The sequence below is a fragment of the Desmodus rotundus genome, chromosome 13 (genome assembly GCF_022682495.2).
Source record: "Desmodus rotundus isolate HL8 chromosome 13, HLdesRot8A.1, whole genome shotgun sequence".
Taxonomy (NCBI): Eukaryota; Metazoa; Chordata; class Mammalia; order Chiroptera; family Phyllostomidae; genus Desmodus; species Desmodus rotundus.
The window spans coordinates 23,779,616-23,803,701 of NC_071399.1; the positions used below are offsets into that span (position 1 = coordinate 23,779,616).

The following is a 24,086-nucleotide window of genomic DNA, read 5'->3' on the forward strand; positions in this document are numbered from 1 at the left end:
AGCTTTAATGTAAACCTGTCAAAATACCAACAATGTGTTTTTGCAGAAATGGTAAATCAATCCTAAAATTCATATGGAGTCTCAAGGGACCTCAAATAGTGAAAACAATCTTGAAAATAGAGGCCAAACATGGAGGTCTCACGTTTCCTGATTTCAAAATACTGCAAAAGCTCTAGTGTTCAAAACAATGTGGTACTGGCATAAACAAAGATATATAGAGATCCTGAAATAAACTATTGCTTATATGACCTAATAATTTTTGAGAAGGGTGCCAAAACCATTCAATGGGGAAGGACAGTCTTTTAAATACTGATGTTGAGAAAAGTAGATATCTACATGCAAAACAATGAAGTTGATCTTTATATGACATATAAAAAGTAACTCAACTGGATCAGATACCTAAAATTAAGAGCTAAAACTATAAACTCTTAGAATAAAATATAGGGGAAAAACTTTTTGACGCTGGATTTGACATTCATTTCTTGAATGAGCATAGGCAAGAAAAGACAATATAGATAAAAATTTTACCAAACTTTTGTGCATGAAAATCAACAGAGTGAAGGCAATTCATGGAATGGAAAGAAATATTTTAAATGCATGTATCTAACACAGGGTTAATATCTGAAATATACAAAGAACTTGTACAACTTAGCAATAACAAAAAGCAACCCAATTAAAAATAGGCATAGGACTTAAATACACATTTCTCCAAAGAAGATGTACAAATAACCAATAAGTGCATGAAAAGATGCTCAACATTACTAATCATTAGGAAAACGAAAATCAAAACCACAATGAGATACAATCTCATACCTGTTAAGATAATTATGATCACAAAAACAGATTATAACTAGTGTTGGCAAGGATGTAGAGAAATTGAAGCTTCTATGCATGGCTGGTGGAGAGGTTAAATTGTGCAGCTGCTATGGGAAACAGTGAGGTTGTTTTTCAAAAAAGTTAAAAGTAGAATTAGCATACAACCCAGCAACCACTTCTGAGTTTTTATCCAACCCCCCACAGAAAAACAGTAATTCCAAAAGATATATTCACCCCTATGTTTATTGCAGCATTATTTACAATAGCCAAGAAGAAACAACCAAGTGGCTATTGATAGATGAATAGGTAAAGAAGATGTGGCATGTATATATATAATGGAATATTATGCTGCAATAAAGAAGAATAAAATCTTGCCATTTGAGACAATGTGTATGATATAGAGGGCATTATGCTAACACAAGTAAGTCAAAGAGAATAAGACATATATTGTACAATTGCAGTTATATCTGGAATTGAAAACAAACAAGCAAAGCAAAAACAGACTCATAAAAGCATGGACTAAAGGGATGCTTACCAGAGGGAACGGGGGTAGGGATGGGAAAAGAGGTAAAGGGGAATATAGTCAATAATATTGTGATGAGTTTGCAGAGTTACAGATGATTACTGGAATTAGTGGAGTGATTACATTGAAAGATGCAAAGATGTCAAATTACTGTATTATATATTTGAAACATATAATTGATATAATATTGTATATCATTTATACTTCAATTAAAAAAACAACCATTAGAAGTAATATAGGATTTTAGCTAGGTTGCAGAATAAAGAATCAATATTTTAAATCAATTGATATTTATATTCTAGTAATGAACAATCCAAAAATTTGAGAAAAGTACTATTATAATAGCATCAAAAAGAATAAAGTGTAAAGAAATAAATTTTAAACAAGTACACTGATAATTACAAAGCTATAAAATATTTAATTAAAATAAATTTAAAAAATCCAAATAATTGGAAAGACATCCCATTTTCCTGTATTAGATGCCTTAGTATAGTTAACATAACATTATACCTCAAATAAATACACTGATTCAACGCAGTCACTTTCAAAATTCCAGCTTCCATTTTTTGCAAAAATTGACAAGTTGATTCTAAAATTCAAGAAGTTTAAGAGACCCAGGATATCCAAATAATCTTTTAAAAGAAGAAAAATTTTGGATTATTTACATTTCCTGATTTCAAAACAAACTACAAAGCTCCAGTAATTAAGACAGGGAGCTACTATTTTAAGCTTATGAACATATAGATCAATGGAATAGAATTAAGAATCCAGAAAAAAAACCTTACTTTCACAGTCAAGTGATGTTTTTTTGGCAGAGATGCCGAGTCAGTAAAATGAGGGGACAATCATCTTTTCAGTAGTGATGCCGAGACAACTTAATATCCACATTCTAGCTTCTAGTCAAGATGGCGACATAGGCAGACGTGGCTCACCTCTTCCCACAACCATATCAAAATTACAACTAAAATATAGAACAACCATCACTCAGGAACATCAGAAATCGAGTTGAATGGAACTCTGATAACTACAAAATTGAAGAAACCACATCCACCCAGACTGGTAGGAGGGGTGTGGATGTGGAACGGGCTGGCCCCATGCCCACAGGGATAAAAATTCGAGAGGGATATATTGGAGCGAGGAGTCCCAGCCCCACAGTGGGCCCCCAGCCCAGGATTCCTGTGCCAGAAAAATAAGTCCCTACAACTTCTGGCTGCTAAAACCAGTGGGGATTGAGTTGGTGGAAGAAACTGCTATAGCCCTAAGCAATTCCTCTTGGGGAACCTACATGTGGACTCACCTACTCAGATACATTCCCTCTGAGCTCCAGCACCAGAGTGGCAACTTGAAGGGCACCAGTGGTATATAGGGAGAGACTGAAATGTCTGGCATCTGGGCAAGCAGAGGCCATTGTCCCTTTGCTGAGCCCTCCCCCCACAGAGCTAGTAGGCTGGTGCCAAATCTGAGACTCTGTCAACCTGGCTAACACTGTGTGACCCACCTTGGAGATCCACAGAGACTCTACCCCACCCAACTTACCAGCCCACCCAAACTGCTTTTCCATAAGAATGGATGGTCTTGGCTCCTAAATCCTATCAAACAAGCAACAGCTGGCTTCACCAAGCCCTAGTGGCAGCCAGATCAGAGTCTCCGTTTGGCTTCACCTGAGATTCTCAGGTGAAGCCTGAGAATCTCCAAACCCAGCACAGTAGCAGCCATCTCAGATTGTTTATAGTTCAGGCAGGGTGCCCCAGGCAAAACACAGGTGGGAGCTGACCTTGGTCTGCACCACTCATGAAACCCCAGGGCTAGGGCACCCAGAAGACAGCTAAAGACCACATCAGAGTCTCATCACCTGTCCCTGCACAGCTGATCCTCCACGGAGGGAGGAGGTGGGTGGTCAGTGGTCACAGCCAGTCCTTGCAAATGACTGGCCTGGGTAAATCCCACCCATTGATCTGCTAACAGCAACCAAGGCTCAACTATAAGAGGAGAGTGTACCCAGCCCACATGAAGGGCACACCTGAAATACACAGCTTGGATGATAGTGGAGGCTGTGTCACTGCACCCTACAAGACACCTAATACAATAGGCCACACTACCAAGACAGGGAGTTGTAGCTAATACATAGAAACAAACACAGGGAGGCTGCCAAAATGAAGAGACAAATAAACATGGCCCAAATGAAAGAACAGATCAAAACTCCAGAAAAGGAGCTAAATGAAATGGAAATAAGCAATCTATCAAATGCAGAGTTCAAAACACTGTTTGTAAGGATGCGCAGGAACTTGGAGAGGACCTCAGCAACATAAAAAGGACACAGTCAGAAAGGAAGGATACACTAATTGGAAAAAAAAACAATTTACAGGTAAAGAACAGTGGAATGGATGAAGCTGAGAATCAAATCAATGATGTGGAACATAAGGAAACATAAAACAACCATGCAGAACAACAAGAAGAAAAAAGAATAAAAAAAATGAAGATAGTATAAATAACCTCTGGGACAACTTCAAGAGGTCCAACATTCACTTCATAGGGGTGCCAGAAGGAGAAGAGAAAGAGCAAGAAATTTGAAATCTATCTGGAAATTAGTGAAGGAAAACTTCATAATTTGGTGAAGGAAATTTTCCTGGATATGCAAGTCCAGGAAAGCAGAGCATCCCAATTATGATGGATGCAAAGAGGCCCACCCCAAGATACATCATTGTTAAAAGGCCAAAGATTAAAGGTAAAGAGAGGCTCTTAAAAGCAAGAGAAAATAAGTTAGTTACCAGAAGGTTGCCAGATGGGAGGAGGGAAAAGGAGAATGGGTGAAGAGGTGAGGGGGTTAAGAAGTACAAATAGATAGTTACAGAATAGCCGTGGGGATGTAAAGTACAGTATAGAAAGTGGAGTAGCCAAAGAACTCATACCTATGACTCATAGACATGAACAATGGTGGGGTATTGCTTGAGGGAGTAGAGGGTGCTGGGTAGAGGGGGAAGAGGGCAAAATCAGGACAACTGTAATAGCATAATCAATAAAATATAATTTAAAGAAATATCCACATTCTAAAGATTTAAGTTGGAATGATTTCTCAAACCATACAAAAAATGGATGCAAAATGAATAATATGCTAACATTTAAGAGTGAGAGCTATGCTATTCCCAAAAGAATAAAGGAGCAAGTCAGGAGGACCTTGGGTTAGGTCATGCTTTCTTACACTAAAATCCCAAGCACAAAAGAAAAAAGATAGTTAAATTGAACTCCATTAAAATTAAAATTGTGCTTCAAAGAAAGCCATTTGGAAAGTGATGAGATAATCTATGAAATGAGAAAAAATATTTTCAAATATGAATTTGACAATAAACTTGAATCTAGGACATATTAAGAGCTGTTACAACTTAATAATAACAAGACAACCCAATTAAAAGGTAGGTAAAGTATTTGAAGAAATTTTTCAAAGATGTACAAATGGTCGATAAGCAATTGGAAAGATGTTCATCATTATTAGACAAACTCAAATCAAAACCATAACAAGATTCCACTTCACAACCATTAGGTCATCCACAGAATAACTCAATATTGAAAGATATCAATTCAAGTAATATTAATGTATTAATCTGGTTCTTAAATTTATATTCAAGGTCAGAGAGCCAAGTCAAGACATATGAAAAACAAAAAAGCTGAGTTGACTTGTCTTTGAGACAGTAAAGTAATTGTAAATGAGGAGAAATTAAACAGAGTAGAATTGGCCTAGATAGAGAAAAATGACCAAGAGAACCAAAAAGAAAATTGAGAAACATTCACACATTTAGGTTTAAAAACAACCAACCAACTAACCTCTTAGTACACAGTATATATGCATCACAGACCATTCAAAGACTATTAAGTTGTTACACTAGATGTAGCTACCAACATGCCGTTAATATTACATTGAATATACATCAAACAATACACACACACAAACACATTCCTTCTGCCCCCCTTTCTCCCTCCCCTAGCCTTAGGCAACCATTAATCTACCTTCTGTCTCTATATATTTGCCTATTCTGCATATTAATATAAATTAAATCAGAATATTTGGTCCATTGTGACTGCCTTCCTTAGCTTAGTATATTTTCAAAATTCATCTACATTTAGTAAATATCAGCACTTTGTTAATATTTTATTGCCTAATAATATTCTGTATTTGGTTTATTCATTCATCAGTTAATGGTCATTTAGGTTATTTCTACAGTTTAACTATTATGAATAATGGTGCTATGAACATTTGTATACAAAGTTTTGTGGGAACATATGTGTTCAGTTCTCTTCGGTATATACCAGGGATGAAATTACTATGCTCAACATTTTAAGGAACTGCCAAACTGTTTTCTAATGCAGCTATACCATTTCTGTATTCCTACCAGCAATGCATAAAAATTCTGATTTTGCCACATTCTCACTAACACTTGTTATTTTCTGTCTTTTTAAATCATAGCCATCCTCATGAATGTGAGGGGGAATCTTATGCTTTTGATGACTAATGATGTTTAGTCTCTTTCATGTGATTAGCCATTTCTATGTATTTTTTTGACAAATGTCTATTCAAAATATTGCTTATTTGTATAATTGGCTAACTTGTCTTTTTATTGTTGAGTTGAATGAATTCTTTATGTATTCTGTACAGAAGGATGTTATCAGAAACATGCTTTGCAAACATATTCTCCCATTCCTTGAGTTGTTTGTTCACTTTCTTGATAATACACTTCAAAACACAAAAACTTTTTAAGATTTTGAAGTTCACTTCATGCATTTTTTTTTGCTGCCTGTGCTTTGGGTGTCATAGCTAAGAAACCATTGCCTAATCCAAGGTCACTAAGACTGATGTCTATGTTTTCTTTTAAAAGCGTAGATGTTTTGCTCTTACATTGAGGTCTATGATACATTTTAAGTAAATTCTCATCTTTGGTTTGAGGTCGGGGTTCCGATTCATTCTGTTGTGAACAATTCATACAATTGTTCAAGCTCATTTCTTTGAGAGACTGGAAAGGTGTTTTTGGTTGTCATAGAAGTTTGGGCACTTATCTTCTGTTAGCCCTTAAAAAGTGTCTACTATGTCTTTTGGCTTCTGTAATTGTTGAGAAATGAGAAATTTAACTCTTTCTTGCTCCTTTAAAGATATGCTTCTATTGCTTCCACTGCCATCCTCCATGCTTTTGCTCTCTTCATTTTCTGTTGGTTTTGCTATGATGTCTTTATGTGTTTTTCTTTAAAGATTTCCTTCTTAAGATTTTGGAGCATTTTGAATTTGTAGTTGACCTGTTTTATTTTGAAAATTATTGGTTCTTACCTCTTTAAAGGTTGCTTCTTTCCATTCTCTGCCTTACCTTTTCAATGACTCCCTTCCCTGAGTTAGGCAGAATGGGTGAGGCAGTGGTCACCTCAGTCTAATCAGTCAATTATGCCAGAGCTGAAGTGCAGTTTTATCTGGATCTACCTCATTATCTTAGGTATGGCTCTTGCAAATTATTGATAGAGAGCTTTCTCTTCACTGAAAATCTGCCAGAAATAAATTTGAGGTCTGTCCAGAAGGGATTCAGCCATGTAATATGAAAAATAGAGACATTTATTGAAGAAGATACAAAATACAAGAAATATTGTACATAGGATAATGAGCCTCAGTCCCCTTCAAAGTAGGTGCCTTGGGACCTCACACAGTTCTCCCAATTGCCATCAGCTGCCCTGTCACATTTTCCTGAAGCTCACTGACGGTCTGGGTCTGAAATCTCTTCTCTTTCAAAGGTGATTTTAGTTTTGGGAAAAGCCAGAAGTCCGAGGGCGCCAAATTTGGGCTGTAGAGTGGCTGCATCTGTACTACCTCAGTATTTTGAATGCGACGGCCACACAGTGCACATGCTCACTCAACAACATCTACCACCCCCACTGACCAATACAGTGAAGTCATCATCATTCATGCATGCACATTCCAGTGCACTCTTCTTGGCTGCCAGGTTACATCAATGTCATGCAAACCGTTCTCATTATATTATCAATGGCTGGACTTTTTCCAGACAGACATAGTACATGCCCTTCAGAGAATTTCAGAACAGCTTTCTAGCCTACTAACACAGGTGCTTCAAAATATAGCAAAAGCTCTTAGAAGGCTAAGGTTTTCTGGAGGCAAGATTCCTCCATCTTGTGACTTCAGGGAAATTCATAGTGGCTTTTTAATATTTTTGACCTAAGTGACCAATTTCCTGAGAAACTTCAGAGCTCCAGAATGCCTTATGGATAAAAATAGTCTATGGTTTAGACAGTCTCCCTTCAATTCCAGCTCCTAAAACTTTTCTATTTTATCTGTTTTCCAGGGCAAGATCTCTGCCTAAACCAAACCTGGTCTTCAACTTTCAGAATCTGCAGATGTTTCTAGGAACATAAATGGCTGACAGTTGTCCGCTAAGAGATGCAAAATTTCTCTCTTGTGAAAATTTAAGTCATTAGCATGTCTTTGGGTTTATTTTACTTTAATGCCTTAAAAATATCAATGCAGTGTATTTTGATTTTTCTAGTAATTTTCTCATAGTTCTGTCACTATTTGCTACATCCTTTTCCTAAATATAATATTTAATATAGGTTGTATACTTACTGTAATTGCTAAATGTTTATATGTGAAAAACCTATCATAATATTTGTTTTCTTATTGCGTGCTCTTTTTTTACTCTTGCCTGTGAGCTAATTAAATGTTTTAATTGATTTTGTTTTTTCCTCTCTATTAGCCTTTAGTTTCACATTATTTTATTATTCTTGTAATATTTTTATATTCTTGTAATTATTTTAGATTATAAAATGAATGCTTGACTTAAATGCTAATTTTTAATTCCTTTTTGTGCTATATCTTTATGAAATGATTGAGTTTTCAGGGGGGTTTTATGCTGAAACTTTCTATTTTATTCTAGAGAGTAACATACTTTTAACATATTAATAACTTCATTTTATACCATTTTTTATGTTTTAAAATATATTTATATATCTTTATCTTTTATATTTTGAAGGATACATATATCAGTCAACAATGACTTTTACTAATTTCTGTGATGATTATTTCATCTTGCTTAACTGTTCTTTCTCCTGGTTTAGTCTCCCTTATTTCTAATGTCATTCACAACCAGTTCCACAGAGATGAGTTTGGAAAGTAAATTATATGAGTTCAAATGCTTAAAATACTTTCCCATTTTTTTGTATCTATCTTTTGGCATTAGAATAAATGTCTCATTTATATCTGCTAGCTTAAACAGAAGTTCTACTTTTTTAGCAATTTAACCAATTTTTTATTTTTAAACTAGTATACCTTTAAACTCATGATCTTCTCCCCCAACATATATCTACCTATCTATTTATGTATTGATATATACCTATTTATGATATATATCTCTTTATCTCTCTATATATCCATATATTTATATACCTCTCTATATACATACATGTCTTCAAAATTTCCTCACTATGGTTCCAAATCACCTGGATCTTGCTGGGGGGTCAGTTTTCCACTGTACATGTTTCTTCTCTTGTGTCTTTGTGTTGCCTGTCTTCAAACCAACAGTCATTCTTCTTGTTCGTGCATTTTGGGAGTTGATGATCACTTTGCAAATTCTTTTTTTTTTTTTTTTTTGGCACAGAGATTAGAGTAGGCATTACCACCTGTTTGAATTGAGAGAAGGTTGACCAACCTGGATGCTTATCTAAATATTTCCTCTGTCAATTGCTGTTGATTCCTGTGATACAGACGGGGAATAACACTGCCATTGCCACTGTTCCCACCTTCTTTAGCAAATGATTCCATGTGTATTTTGTACGATAGTTTTCCTTTTTGTTTTCAACCTCAGTGAATATCATTTTTCATGATTTCACAGTTCCTCGATTGCCAGGAATTTTCTTTGGGAGTTTCATGAGTCATCCTTGTAGTTTCCTGGTGTAAATGTGTCCTTCGGTCTCTGTGTGTCTGCATGTGTAGTTTAAATTATATTCATACACCCACTTATATTTATGATCTTCTTAATGCCCATAGGCATATGCAAGTATCTATATTTACTAAGAAAACTGTGGATATGGAGTGAATGAGGGAAGTGTAGCATGTGTTCAGTCTGCCTTCTTTCTTCTTGAATATAGATCCCATAGACTTTGAATCTTTCCCTTTATTATTTTGTGGAATAATTCAGAACTTTAATGCCAGACAACTTTTATGTTTTTCCTTACAGTCTTCCTCTTCTCTTTCTGTAACCCTTTAAAATATTTATAATAAAATTGCATCATTTAAAAAATCACAATGATATATCAATATCTATTTCTTTTCAGTTTCTAGAAAAATACATATACAGGAAATCAAAATATAATAAATACCTTCACCAAATGTATCCTTGCATTGTTTGTCCACACTCATACAGTTTCCTTGTACACAGACCCACCGTGAATCTCCACATGGGTGACCATCCTGAACGTAAAAGTTTTCTTGACATGACGCAGACGAGCCATTGCAATATTCAGGGAGATCACATTCATCGTAAGAAAACCTGCATAGCTCTCCTTTTGGTTTAAACTGATGGTGTGAGGTAAATGAGATTGAATAAAGGAGAATGTGAACATGTAAATATTATAAAGGATGATTGATAACTTACATAGGTGATACAGATGTTTAAAAAGACTCTTACTTGACACTTATCACAGCATGGTCCTTTATCACATGTGGATGTGGATTTTAGTCTACATCCGGTAGACTCACAGCATGAGCCTGTGTTTTCAGAGCATTGCTGAAAGGCAGACCAAATACTCTTAAATGTCTTCCAACTTTTATTTACATTGGGTACATATTTTAATGATGTCAACATAATATAGTATATATATATCATATATACTAATTGCTGATGCTTAACTTACGTGTTGGCAAACAGAAAAATTAAACCCACTTATTCATTCACATATTTAACAGAATATTATTAACTACCTACAATGTGCTCAACTATGTATTTTTTATATGCCTAGAATAAGTTTGATTATATTGGTAGTAGGGTTTTCTGAAACCCTGGAGGCCACCAATGCCATCTGCGAGAAGCTCTCTGGCTCTTGCAGACAGAGATAGTAAAATACAAGACATGAAATGCAAGTTATGACTTAACAATTTCATAGAGTGACCAGTTCTTACTCATCCTTTATGTATCTACTGTATTTTAATAAGTAACTTTTATGAGATAGTCAAAGTTTATTTTACTTTTAATTCTCTAAAGAGGAAGAGCTAAAAAATGTTTCACAGGACTGAAATTATTACATTTGTATCACTCATCTAATATTTCACGATGCCTTGGTTTTATGCTATAATTCATCTGTGCCCAATGATTCCATTTCTTTTAAGTTCTGTTATTAGGCTTCATAAAATCAACATGTAAGAAAGCTGAAAGCTAGGGAGATGATGCATCACACACCGACACACAGACATTTTACAAATCCCTGAGGATTTTAAATGGGGTTGATTGGGCCAAAAATTTCAATGAGTTATGCAAAAATAAATCATGGATTTCAGTGATCTTCTATAAGCCACAGCATGATCCTGAGTAGGGCACATTGAATTTACAGTATTTTCCATGACTCTTCTGCTTAATCTGTGTCACGGCCAGTGCTATCTATACATGGGATTCCAGAGGGTTAAGTTACATAACAGGGATTTGGGATTCAATTATATGATATTTAATTGGGCCAAGAGACACTCCTGTCAATTTTTATTAGAAATTTTCAAGGTGTGTCCATTTAGATCAAACTAGCAAAAACAGGTAGGTGCTGAGGAATAATTTCTTAAAACTGTATCACCCAACTAGCTATCTAAACACACACTTTTTGTATTGGAGCGGGTACACGTAAATGACCTTCACTTTGGCATTGGGGACACTGAGCTCTGTTCATGTCTTCTTGATTCTCTCAAGTCCATACAAACTCACTGGGAGACTCAGTCTCTGTCTCCCTCATTGCATTCCATTCATCTCGGCTCATCCCACTGCCCTCCGATACAGCAGCTTTTCCTAAGATTTCTGGGGGTTCAAACCAGCTTTTATGGATTGTGTATAACCTAAATCTCTTTGACTTAAATATTGACCTAGATTAAAGTACTCAAAGCCAGAATGTGCCTCCTATGTTTTCTTAATTGTAAAACCTTTATTTCTTTCTGAATGGCAGAGGATTTTATGTTAAGAATAAATACAAAGAAAATATACAAGAAGGGCAGTTTAAACCTAGGTCTACTCAGCTGTGGAATTAATGATTGAAAATCACTTGTACAAATTATCTACAAACCACTAAAGCTGTACATTAATGTATAAGTGCACTCATTAGTTTATTAAAATCACTACATGCTTTCTTAAGGTCTTTGTAGAAAAGTAAATTTGAAAAATTATGGAACATAAGAGTGTAATACTGTAACAATTAATATTTTAATGTAATTCTGGTATGTATTCTTTTAAATTAGTACTAACCTCCGGAGTTCCACAGTCACACGCTTCTCCGTCTTCCACTATGTTGTTGCCACAAACTGCAGCTTTGTATGTTGGATCCAAATGTGGATGGTTTTGAAGACATTGGGCTTTTGGCTTTGAAATAAAGTGTGCAAAATCCTCCATGCTGCAGTTACTAAAGAACTTCACACCACTGGAATGACTAAAGATACATTAAACTTCAAAGTTTTATGTAAGCATTGCATCCATAAGCTGTCTAACCTAGGAATACGCTATTTAATAGCACTGCACTACCTACAAAACGCCCAATTAGGTTAGCGTAAAACTTCCCTTATCTGTGCACGGTGAGTCAACCGTGCAAAAATTCGTGTTAAATATTTTAGTAGGAAGGAATAATCAATACAATTTTATTGGATCTTATATCATAGTTATTTGTGACACTGTTTTCTCGTAGCTCCTCGTTCACACAGTGGTCTATCTCTGCATCACTTTTGGCTTCTGCTTCTTCTCATGACTTCTAAAAATTTTAATACCCTTGTCTTGAGAAAAGAGATTGGGCTTTTTCATTTCTTCCTACTACTCATAGGTAATCTTTTTCAGTTCTACCTCTTAAATAACACCAATACCTGACAACTTAGATATTTGACTTTCTAACACAAACTGATCACTTAAACTTGAGATCACTATCCAATTCTTTACTCAGGGTTTACACAGAGAGAACATTTCCAAGCACCCATCTAGCAATAACACTCCTTTACTCCCCTTTATTCACTTAGTAACATTGATTTTTTTCTTCAAAATGTTTATCAAAAACTGGAGTATTATTTATTTAATTATTTCCTGATTATCTTTTCTTACTAGTTTTTTAGCTCTAGGAGAAAAATGTTTTGATTGTTTTGCTCACCGGCACAAAGCTAAGAGATCAATGATTTTTTTTTCTTTTGTTGATTCTAGACAGAGGGGAAGGGAGGGAGTAAAAGAGGAAGAGAAACATCAATGGGAAAGAGAAACAGTGATCAGCTGTCTCGTGCACACGCCCCCAACTGAGGACAAAACTTGCAATCCAGGCACATGCCGCCCGACCAGGAATCGAATTCGTGATATTTTGTTTTGCGAGACAATGCCCAGCCAACTGAGCCACACCAGCCACATCATTATTTAATGATTTTAAATAATCATTTAAAAATGACTATTTTTTAAAAAATGAATGAGTGCATGGTTAAAACTGTTGTAGATTCTTTGGTTGCCCTTTTACTATAATTTTTATTATTCTGAATAGAATTAACATATAGCAAATATGAAATTAATTGAATTTTAAAGCCATAGACTCAAACCTTAGTCATTCAGATTATTACAGGAAAATGTTTTTCACATGAGGACTACAAACAAATTAGGGAGTTTTGAACAAACTACCAATTTTGATTTTTTTTTGTTTGCTTTCACATCCTGGATAAACATACCCTTCAGTTATATTAACCATAATGAATGGATTCATTATTACATTACCAATAATTCAGATGACGTCTATCAATATAAACAGCAGAAACCAAAGTAGAAAAAGCAACAGAAGTTTGATTATTACTGAGCATCACCAATGCAAGATACGTTTGTTAAGTGTGAGCTGGTTCATAGAGGACATACTTTCTGGGAACAAAATTAATGTTTTCATTAAAAAATATATATAATCATAATTATATCCAATTGGAGAATTTATTTGCAATGTGAATCTTTGCACAGATTTTCTGGATATTCCCATTCCTCATTGTCTCATTTTTTCTTGATAATAGAGCCTCTGATTTTCAATTCAATACATAACTTCCTGTATAAATGTCTACACTTTTTAGCTTTTTATAAAGTTAAGACTGGGCAGATGAAAACATTAGATATTGGCTTAAAATGATGCTATAAATTTAAGTTCTAGGAAGTAATGTTGACAGCCATGCTTTCATGTCCTACTTTATTCTGTTGTTTACTTTAAATTTGGCTAATTGCAATTGAAGCTCCCATCAGAAGCTATGAAATTACCATGGAAATGGAAGCCACTATGTAGAAATCAATATAAAATTATACTGTGAAATGCCACACAATGAATAGACTTTTAGAAAATTAAAATAAACTCTTTTGTTTAAGCCATTATTACTTTGGGTTTTCTGTGACTTGCAGCAAAATCTAACTGCAAACTCTGCCTTAGTAAATATAGATCCCAATCAGGGTGTTGCTGTTTAAATCACATTTCAAACATTCATTTCCTCACCGCAAAATTGCAAAGTGTTGATGACAGGGCACAGCACTCTCATTACAATGAGGGGGAAGAATAGAATAGAGTATCTTTTTCTCATTTATAACAAAACATGTTTTTTTTATATTTTGCACTTTTCAGAAGCAACACTATTAGACATTAAATAAATAAAACCAATGTTTTCAAATATAACTTTAAAGATTTTATTAGAAGCATCTCAATTACCAACTAAAAACAAAACCAGCACCTCAACACCCTTACTCTTACTAAGACATATGTACAGCACGAAAAGGACCAAGCAAAAATAAAAGACTATTATTAAAGGTCTCAATAAATTTCAACTGCTATATAGCTAAAAAAAAAAGTGTATTTTTGGACCACACTGACATCAATTCCAAAATCACTGACAAAAAGATATCAAGCTTACTCATAAATATTTGAAAAGCAACTAACATACTTCTAAAATAATCCACTGGTCAAAGAAGAAATTTTTTTAAAGTTTGCAAATATTTCAAATAAATGAAAAACAAATTTAAAAATATCAAAAATTGTGGTATGTAATTGGAACTGTGGTTAGAGGGAAATATATAGCTTTAAAGGGATTACACAAAAAGAAAGTTTAAAATTAAGTAGTTGAGTTTTTATATAAAAATCTAGGGAATAAAACAAGATGACCTCCAACTATGCATCAATTAAAAAAAAAAGTGGACAAGCAATAGGAAAGAGTGAACAAAATTAAAATATGGTCTTTTAAAAATTCAGTTAATTTGATGAAACTCATTAGAGTAATTGAGAAAAAAAGAAAACACAAATTTTCTATATCAGAAATTATAAGAGAAAATATCTAAAGATCAATGTTACTTATATATATGGAGTCAAATGTTAGGAAAAAATACAGGAACAAATAAGATAAATACAAAAAAAAGCATAATGTGCCGTGATCAGTGTGGTTCAGTGGGTAGGGCATCCTCCTGCAAGGCAAAGAGTTGCTGGTTCAATTCTTGGTCGAGGTGCATGCCTGGGCTGTGGGCCAGGGCCCCAGTCGGGGGCATGCAAGAGGCAACCAATGGATGTTTCCTTTGCATGTCAATGTGTCTCTCCCTTTTTTTATCCCTCTCTTCCCCTCTCTAAAAGTAAATAAATAAAATCTTTTTTAAAAAAGGATAATGTTTTGTGCCCAAATGTGGTTTATCCTGGGAAAACAAAGTTATTTAAACAATTGAAAATAAAAAAATGTATTTTTAACATATCAACAGAATGAGTAGAAAAAATGATCATCTCAACACTTGAAGAACCTATTCACAACAAAAACTTTGGCAAATAAGAAGTAAAAAAGAACTTCCTCAATCTGATTTAAAAAGCCTCCTTGAGAAATGTTTACCTGTAACATATTTAATGGTGAAAGATTTTGTCCCTAAATCACAAGTACAGCAAAGACAGCCGCACATTCCACTTCTTTTTTACACTATACTGGGGATCCTAGCCACAGTAGAAGGCAAAAGATAGAATTTGAAAAAATGTAAATATTGAAAAGGATAATGTAAAACTGTATGTATATTATATAATTATACATGTATAAAATTCTAATAAAGATAGTTTTAAAAAGTCCTAGAACTAATAAGTTAGGTTAGCAAAGCTGTAGGATATAACTTCAATATAAAACAATCAATAAAATTTCTGTATATTTTCCACAACCTGGAAATATCATAGTCACATAAATAGGCACAATTAGAAAAAACAATATAGGTCAGAATATTTACATTTAATAATGTCTCCAAAAAATAGTGAGGAAACACTGCATTTTGAAGGGTTCTAATGATAATGACACTAATTCAGGCATCCCAAGAAAATAAACTACTTTCAAAATTGAACAAAGGATAATGACAACATTTAAGAAGCAGTTTAGAAAATTTAAGATAGTCTATCCTTCCTATCATTTCTTCAACATTATAACTTACCGTTATTATATTTAGTATCATAAGCAACATATCATTATCATTGTAAAAAAGCTATAATCAAAGATAAATAAAAATTGAATAATCAGCGCTCAACATTATTAATGAGCTGCATAAGATATCATTTGTCTTTATTTAGATTAACCAGAAAAAAAGGCATGGATTTTGATGTAGGACATTTATTTGGGAACGTGATCTTAGGAAGCAAGTTTAAGAGAGCAGGAATAGAAAAGGAGAGAATGAGGAAAAGTCCATCTAAGTATGCTTCATTGAGATGGCTATAATGGCTTCATTCTGCTGGGACCCCAAATCTGTCTACAGAATACTTAATCAAATTGTCCTTTGGTGGTCAGGAAGCTGAGTCCCAATAAAATGGTTGAAGTTTGCTCTTGTGAAGGGGGTGACTACCTTCATTTTAAGGGTCATCTTTGGAGAGCCTAAGGAAGAAGCTGGTTAACATGTACAGATTTCAAAACATTGACCAGGCCATTGAGTCCTGCCTGTGAAGGAAATACTTTTTTGGTGGAATATCAACTTAGGATACAGAAACTACATAGTTTGTGCTCATTCTAAATCAATTCACATTCCTCTTGCCCATATTCCTTTGTCTCTAACTGTCTGATCTTGCGGCATCCAGATCCTTGAACAGACACCCAACTCATTTGCCACGGCTCAGGCTGTGTAGGTCCTGATCTCTGGCATGTCTCTCATAGAGGATGGAAATGAATTGTTTGCAAATGTGCTCACTGGGACATTTACCATTTCCCACTCTATTTAGGTCTTAATCTAATTGGAGAATAATGTGGAACAGTAAATTTCTTTTATTACAACCAAGATATTGAGAGGAACTGTTCTTGAAACAAGAGAGCTTTTCTTTCTCTAGCAGCCAGTTTTAGGGAACCCACATTTGGCCATTGGTGTGAAGTGATTGAGAAATATTGGTGCATTAGATGTAGGTGCTGTGGGGATCTGGGATCCCTGTTTGTGCTATTTACTTGAACTATGTGGATCTTTTTTTAGCTTGTTTCCAGATATACTATTTTGCTCATCAGATAAATTAACATACCCACTTGATCTTATAATGCTGTGGATCTGAAAATATACAAATTATGATAAACATATTCAATCAGTAACATTGTTACTTAGTGTTTTCCAGATGCATGTTCAATGCTGCAAGGGTCCAGTAGCCCACCAGGAGCTGAAACAGAACTCTAGGGAATCTGCAATACAAATCTTTGATACTTGTCAGAGATTCCACGTGAAACCTAATCTACCAGGAATATCTTTAGTTTTATTGTATTTTAATGATCATAAGTGCCAAAGAATAAGGCATCTTGCATCACACCCTTCACCTGCCACAGTGTCCTCCATGTACATCATCTCCTGCCAATGACATCCTTGTTGTCATCAGATCACTCATTGATTCGTTCAACAATCATTTCACAAAAGTTTACTATAGCCACTTCTGGGATAACTGTTTTGATACGTGTTCCTCTCAAATCAGAGTCTGAGAGAAAAATTTGAATGCAAGCACTTTTCAGAAATGATTGTGGAAGCAAGACGAGGAAATGGAGAGAGTGAGATGTTATCAAGTTTGCTGCTGCAGACAGTTGGGCTTGATTTTCTAAGACATCTTCCAAAAATTGACCAACAGAAAGATAAAAGGCTGACTCCAGTCACTGACTGGATAACGGATTTCCTAATCCCTGACTATCTGGTCCTAATTTTATAAAATCTTAGAGTGTACTCTAAAAATAATAATGAAAATACAAATGCACTAGGTTTTGAGGCATGATAAGAATATGGCAAAAACCTTCTCTAACAACAGAGAAAAGACTGCATAATAGCATCTATGAAACCAATAGATGCCAAGACCTCAGGCTGAACCAGAGCAGGTGGAAGGAGATTAACATGCAGACAAGACCACATTAATAAATCATTCTAATATAGTAATTGCAAACCAGTGTTTTGCTTATCTACTCAGGCCTTAAATTATTAAAATCATGCAAGTAGCCTTAGTGATAACTGTAGGGTTAGATCCCATATGACAAAGCAAGTGTGACATTAGATTAGGAAATACTGAGATAGATATTTAGGACTTAGATTATGTATTTTGACCCAGGGATCCCAGGTCACAGCTTATATTTGATTAGATTTTAAATACACCAAACTTATTTTTACATAAATTCTATGGGTAAAGCATATAAAAATAAGGCATCTTACATGGCTTCTGGGTTCATTATGCAGACAGCTCCTGGGCACTGGCATTGGTCAAGTTCATCATAAGCTATTCCCATACTAAGGCTCAGTAACTGAGCTATAATAACTGAAAGTGATTCCATACTAATGATTTTAGGGTGCTGGAAAAAAACATACATGTACAGTCACATTTAGGAGATAATTAGTTTACTGGGAAAATAGTGTTAATTATTAGAAATGGTCACATGACAAAATGGAATAGAGGCTTCTAATATATTAACCACAGAAGTGCCATCCATGTTGGACTAATGTGTTATAGGCACCATTATCAATATAAGAAAAATATAAATAGTGAAATTTGAAATTTTACCAAAATGTAAGTGTAGGGTTCATTTGGTGACATCAGAACAAGATAAAAATTGCCCCAGTAATATAATTATACCTAATAATAATTACAGTCATATTTGTACTAACAAATTATTAACAGGTCATGCTCATTTATAATTTGATTAGAGATGATATTTTACATAAATGCTCCATACATTTTTAAAAAGCCATAAATTAACATATTGAATTAATTTATATTATGGTAATAATGACCAGTAATGAGATGCCACTTTCCAGTTGTTTAAACTTTAGTTTCAAAGCCAAAAATGCCTTTATCATTTTTCTTTATAAGATGCTTATATAGCAAATTTTGACCATACTAAAACATATGATGTTTAAAAAAATCCACAAGTCATGCTAGCTCTTCAAATATATCTAATAACACTTATGTGAATACACTTCAAGACAGGTTTCTAGGAATGCATTTTGATATCTTCTGTTTGCTTCTCCAATTCAACTTTCCATTGTTTTCCACCCTTCTCTCCAACTCAGAATGACACCAATGGATTATGTCAAAAAGTGTCTGTCTGTCACCCACTGCTTTGCTTTGGTGCATAGGGGTGAGAGGGTGAGAAAAGAGCAAGTCGTTTATTACCATCATTGTCAGGAGTCCTGTAACTGCCTGAATCCTGGAGTGGAGTTCTCTACAGTCTGTCTGTGACCCTCATGGAATAACTCTGTCCTTTCCTTCAAGCCTGGCTGACAAATTAAATATCTATATTATAGCCCTGAGATAGTGCAAAGTCCTTACATTTTGCATACACATCGATAACAGTCACTTTATCAAATTACCACAGTTGAATGTACCATCCATTTTCAGAAAGAGGGAGAGAGAAGAAAAGAAGAATAAGAAGATGAAGAAGGAGGAGGAGGAGGAAAAGAAGAAAAAGGGAGAGGAGGAGAAAGGGGGAGGTAGAAGATGAGGGAGAGTGAAAGAGGGAGGGGAGGAAGAATGTTTGATTCCATGGAAAATAAAAAGAAAGATTCTGCTAAATGTCAGTGATGTAATAGGATATTATAAATAAGTGATATAATAAATAGTAAGGTAGTATATTATTAGTGTAGTTATTTTTGTTTTCAGGATATTGTAGAAAAGGCCAGGCAACCATTCAATGCCACTTTATAATTGTTTTTCTTTCTCTATTACTCCTGTTCTGTCTTATCTTACATAGCCTGGTAAAATGGAAATAACAGCATCCAAAAAGTTTCACTTTATTCATTTGTATAAAAGCAGTTCCTTGCACTCCCATGTGCAGTTGCTCCTTTATTCTTTATCTTCTTACTAGCATATTTATTGTGGCCTTTCCTTTCATTTGTCTGACATGGTCAAAAGATGCAGCTTGTGTTGGAGATGACATTCCTTTGTGTTCTTTTTGTGGCAAGCTCACATTAGGCTTCCGGCAGTCAGCTAGGGCTGTCATTACAAAATACCACAGACTGGGATGGCTTAAATAACAAAAATGTATTTTCTCACAGTTCTGGAGATTAGAAGTCCAAGATCCAGGTGTCAAAAGGTTTGCTTTCTGGTAAGGTCTTTCCTCCTGGCTTGTTGGAGGCTGCCTCTTCACAGTGTCCTCATGTGGCCTTCTTCTGTTTATGCACAGAGACAGGCATCTCTGGTGTCTTCCCTCCTTTTGTAAGGACTCTGGTGCTCTGGGATCAGAGGCCCACTCTTATAACCCCCTTGAGTCTTAATTACTTCCATAAAGGTCTCATCTCCAATATATAGTCACATTGGGTTAGGACTTCAATGTATGAATCAATTGTAGGAGTACATACCGTATTTTTTGAACCATAAGACTCACTTTCCCCTCCAAATTTGGGAGGAAAATGGAGGTGTGTCTTATAGTCCAAATGTAGCTCACCTGGCTCACTGGTTTGGTGTGTCTTATAGTTCGAAAAATCTGGTAATTTAGACCATAATAGGCTAGTATGAAAAACTTGAAAAAGATTCAAACTGGAGTGTGAGAACTTCTTATAGGATACTGTTATGACTACTCCTGTTTTGAAAATGATGGAAAAGCTTTGTCCATGTGTACTTTATACATGCTCCTTGACGACCCTTCCCCTATTTTCCCCCATTATCCCTCTCCTCCCTCCCCTCTGGTTAGTGTCAATTTGTTGTCACTTTATTTTCATGTGTCTGGTTAAAAGCAGGGAAGGGTGGAGTGGGGGGAAGTGGTGGTGGGGGGAAGTGGGGACAACTGTAGTTAAACAATAACAAAAAAAGAAAATAATGGAAAAGCTAAAATTATATTTAGTATTGAAATATTTAAATATTTTGTATAAAAGTTTATAACTAAGCAAACAAGTTTCCTTTGATGAATAATACTTGCTTAGGGCAATACCTGTCAAGTAATAACAGCAGCTGGCTTTTATTCAGGTTCCTTATGTGCCATTCACTAGACTGAGAAATTTGCAGGCAAGTAGTTATTGATATGTCCTCTATTGTACAGCATATGATGACTTACTATAAATATGCCTGCTGTGTTTGCTTTGTAAAAACGTCTAGTCTCTAATATTAGAAATCAAGATTCTATGTATGCATTTTAGATGAAGCTTGTTAACACTGTTCCAACTTGCTAAATTTTGGTCTGAGAAATAGTTATCCAATTATGATTATTCCTTCTAGTGGCTCTTTTAGTGTTTGATTTGTGTGTCTTAGGTATATGTAAGTTCCAGTTTATTATATAATGTTAGTAAAATTTTGTTTCATTCTAACTAAAGAATCACTTAAAATTCCTATCTATTTTATATGAACATTTTGCTACTTTATACCATTGATACATCAAAATTCCTCTGGTGATATATTTGGTTCTTTTTCTTGCTCTTTAGGGATAAAATTTCCGTGGCATTATGTATTGGTTTGAAATTTTTGAAGAAAAAGCAATTTGATAATTTTTATTTTTAGTAGTTGAAACAAATATTTTTGTTTTGATTATTGTCTTTTGGAATTATTAATAACATTTTATTTATGTGATGTATTCATGCCTTTTAAATAATTTTGTTTTACATAGAATGCACAAATCTAGTTCCAGCCAAGATGGAGGTGTAGATAGAAACCCTTAGCTTCCTTGCAAAACCAAAAGGAGGATAACAACCAATCTAAAATCAATAAACAGCCAGAAGTGCCAGAAAATCAAACTGCATAGAACTCTGAGAACCACAGAATTAAAGATATAGTCAAACACACCAACCAGACTGATAAGGTAGCAAATGGAGAGAATCTGCAGGGAGGCAGCAGACCACGTGGGTGGGGCTGACTTAAGGGGAAACTGAGACTCAGAGCTGACTGTGGACTATGGCAGTTGCCTTGATAAAAGAAACTCCCAGTCTCCCATGAGAGTTCATTGGAAAGTGGCCTAGAGACGAGCAGGGAGATGCACTCTTCCCTCTCTGGCCCCTCCCCCACAGGCAGCGCCACAGCCCAGCAAGGAGAGTTGCCCTGCCCAGGTGAATACCTAAGGCCCTGCCCCCTCACAACTTAACACATGCCCCAAAGAAATATGGCCCAAATGAAAGAACAGAGCAAAACTCCAGAAAGAGAGTTAAGCAATGAGGAGATTGCCAACCTATCTGATGGAGAATTTAAAGCCCTGGTAATCAAAATGCTGACAGAACTGATTGACCTTGGTCAAAAAATGAAAGAACAAATGAAATAAAGCAAAATATTCACAGAACCAACAGTGACAGGAAGGAAACCAGGACTCAAATCAATGATTTGGAACAAAAGGAAGAAATAAACATCCGACCAGAACAGAATGAAGAAACAAGAATTCAAAGAAATGAAGAGAGGCTTAGGAACCTCTGGGACAACTTGAAATGTTCCAATGTCCAAACTATAGGGGTGCCAGAAGCAAAAGAACAACAGCAAGAAATTGAAAAGTTATTTGAACAAATAATGAAGGAAAACTTCCTCAATGTGCTAAAGGGAATAGACTTCCAGGAAGCCCAGAGAATCCCAAAGAAGTTGGACCCAAGAGGAACACACCAAGGCACATCATCATTAAGTTACCCAAGATTAAAGACAAAGAGAGAATCTTGAAAGCAGCAAGAGGAAAGGAGAGTGTTACATACAAAGAAGTGCACATAAGACCAGCAGCTGATTTCTCAAAAGAAACTTTGCAGAGAAGAAGGGGCTGGAAAGAGGTACTCCAAGTCATGAAAGGCAAGGACCTAGATCCAAGATTACTCTATCCAGCAAAGCTATCATTTAGAAAGGAAGGGCAGATAAAGTGCTTCCCACATAAAGTCAAGTTAAAGGAGTTCATCATCACCAAGCCATTATCATATGAAATGTTAAAGGGACTTATCTAAGAAGAAGAAAATCAAAAATATGAATAGTACAATGACAACAAACTCACAACTATCAACAGACAAACCTAAAAAAAAATAAAGAAAGAAAAACAACAAAAACTAAGCAAACAACTAGCACAGGAACAGGATCAGAGAAATGGAGATCACATGGAAGGTTTTCACTGGGGAGAGGGAAGGGAGGAATAGGGAGGAAAAGGTACAGGGAATAAGCATAATTGTTGGGCATTAAATAGACAGGGAGAGGTCAAAAATGGTATAGGAAACAGAGAACTCGAAGAACTTATATGTACAACCCATGGACATGAACTAAGGGGTGGGTAATGCTGGAGGGTTGGGGGGTGCAGGGTGGATAAAGGGGGAAAAACTGGGAAAACTGTAATAGCATAATCAATTAAATATACTTAAAAATGCACAAATATTAAATGCCTTGATGCAGTTTAATATATAGAATATTTGCATGTATATGCACATTCATATATATAATTTATTTATAATATTGTGTGTGTGTACATATATACACACACTTGTGAAGTGTGTGTGATACAGATCTGCAACTTCTACAGTGGGCAAAACAGAGGATATTTTTATTACCCAGCAATTTCTCTTCAGCCACGTTCCAGGCATTACCTCCCCATAATTTGTAATTTCTATTCTGACCTTGAACAAACTGGTGTATCTTTACCTACACATTCAAATGGCATAATAAAGTAAATATTCTTTTGTTTCTGATTTGTTTTGCTCAACATGTAATTTTTGAGATCCATCAATGTTGAGTGTATAATAGTTTTTTGGGGGGGGGCTTGCATTATGTGAATATACTACACATGTTTATCCATTTCATGGATAGGAGGACTCAGTATTGTTAAGATATCAATGTCCCTCAAATTGGACTAAAGATTCAGTTCAAAATCAATCAAAGTCCAAGCAGTTTTTGTTGAAATGGACAAGTTGGTTTTAAAATGGAAATGCAGAGAATTCAGAATACCTAAATCAATCTGAAGTAGTAGCAGTAGGGTTTACACTAACATTTTTTGATGATTTACTATAAAATTAGTTATTAAGACAATGTGTTATTGGTAGAAGAACAGGGAAAAAAATGATGATAAAAGAATCCAGAAAGATGGGATGGGTGGGGCAGGGGGTGTGGTGGGGTCAAAATGGAGACAACTGTACTTGAACAATAATAAAAGAAAAGT

At 35.1% G+C, this 24,086-nt stretch overlaps 1 protein-coding gene across 1 annotated transcript in view; it reads right to left on the reverse strand.

Moving 5' to 3' along the window:
- Positions 1-24,086, reverse strand: part of LOC112321442 (disintegrin and metalloproteinase domain-containing protein 2) — a 74,950-nt gene that overhangs the window by 28,427 nt on the left and 22,437 nt on the right. Inside the window, exons 9-12 of the mRNA XM_071220148.1 lie at positions 18,211-18,347; positions 11,815-11,995; positions 10,006-10,104; positions 9,698-9,893 (exon numbers count right to left, since the gene is read on the reverse strand). Coding sequence (XP_071076249.1) covers positions 9,698-9,893; positions 10,006-10,104; positions 11,815-11,995; positions 18,211-18,347 — 613 coding nt within the window. The remainder of the gene's footprint in view (positions 1-9,697; positions 9,894-10,005; positions 10,105-11,814; positions 11,996-18,210; positions 18,348-24,086) is intronic.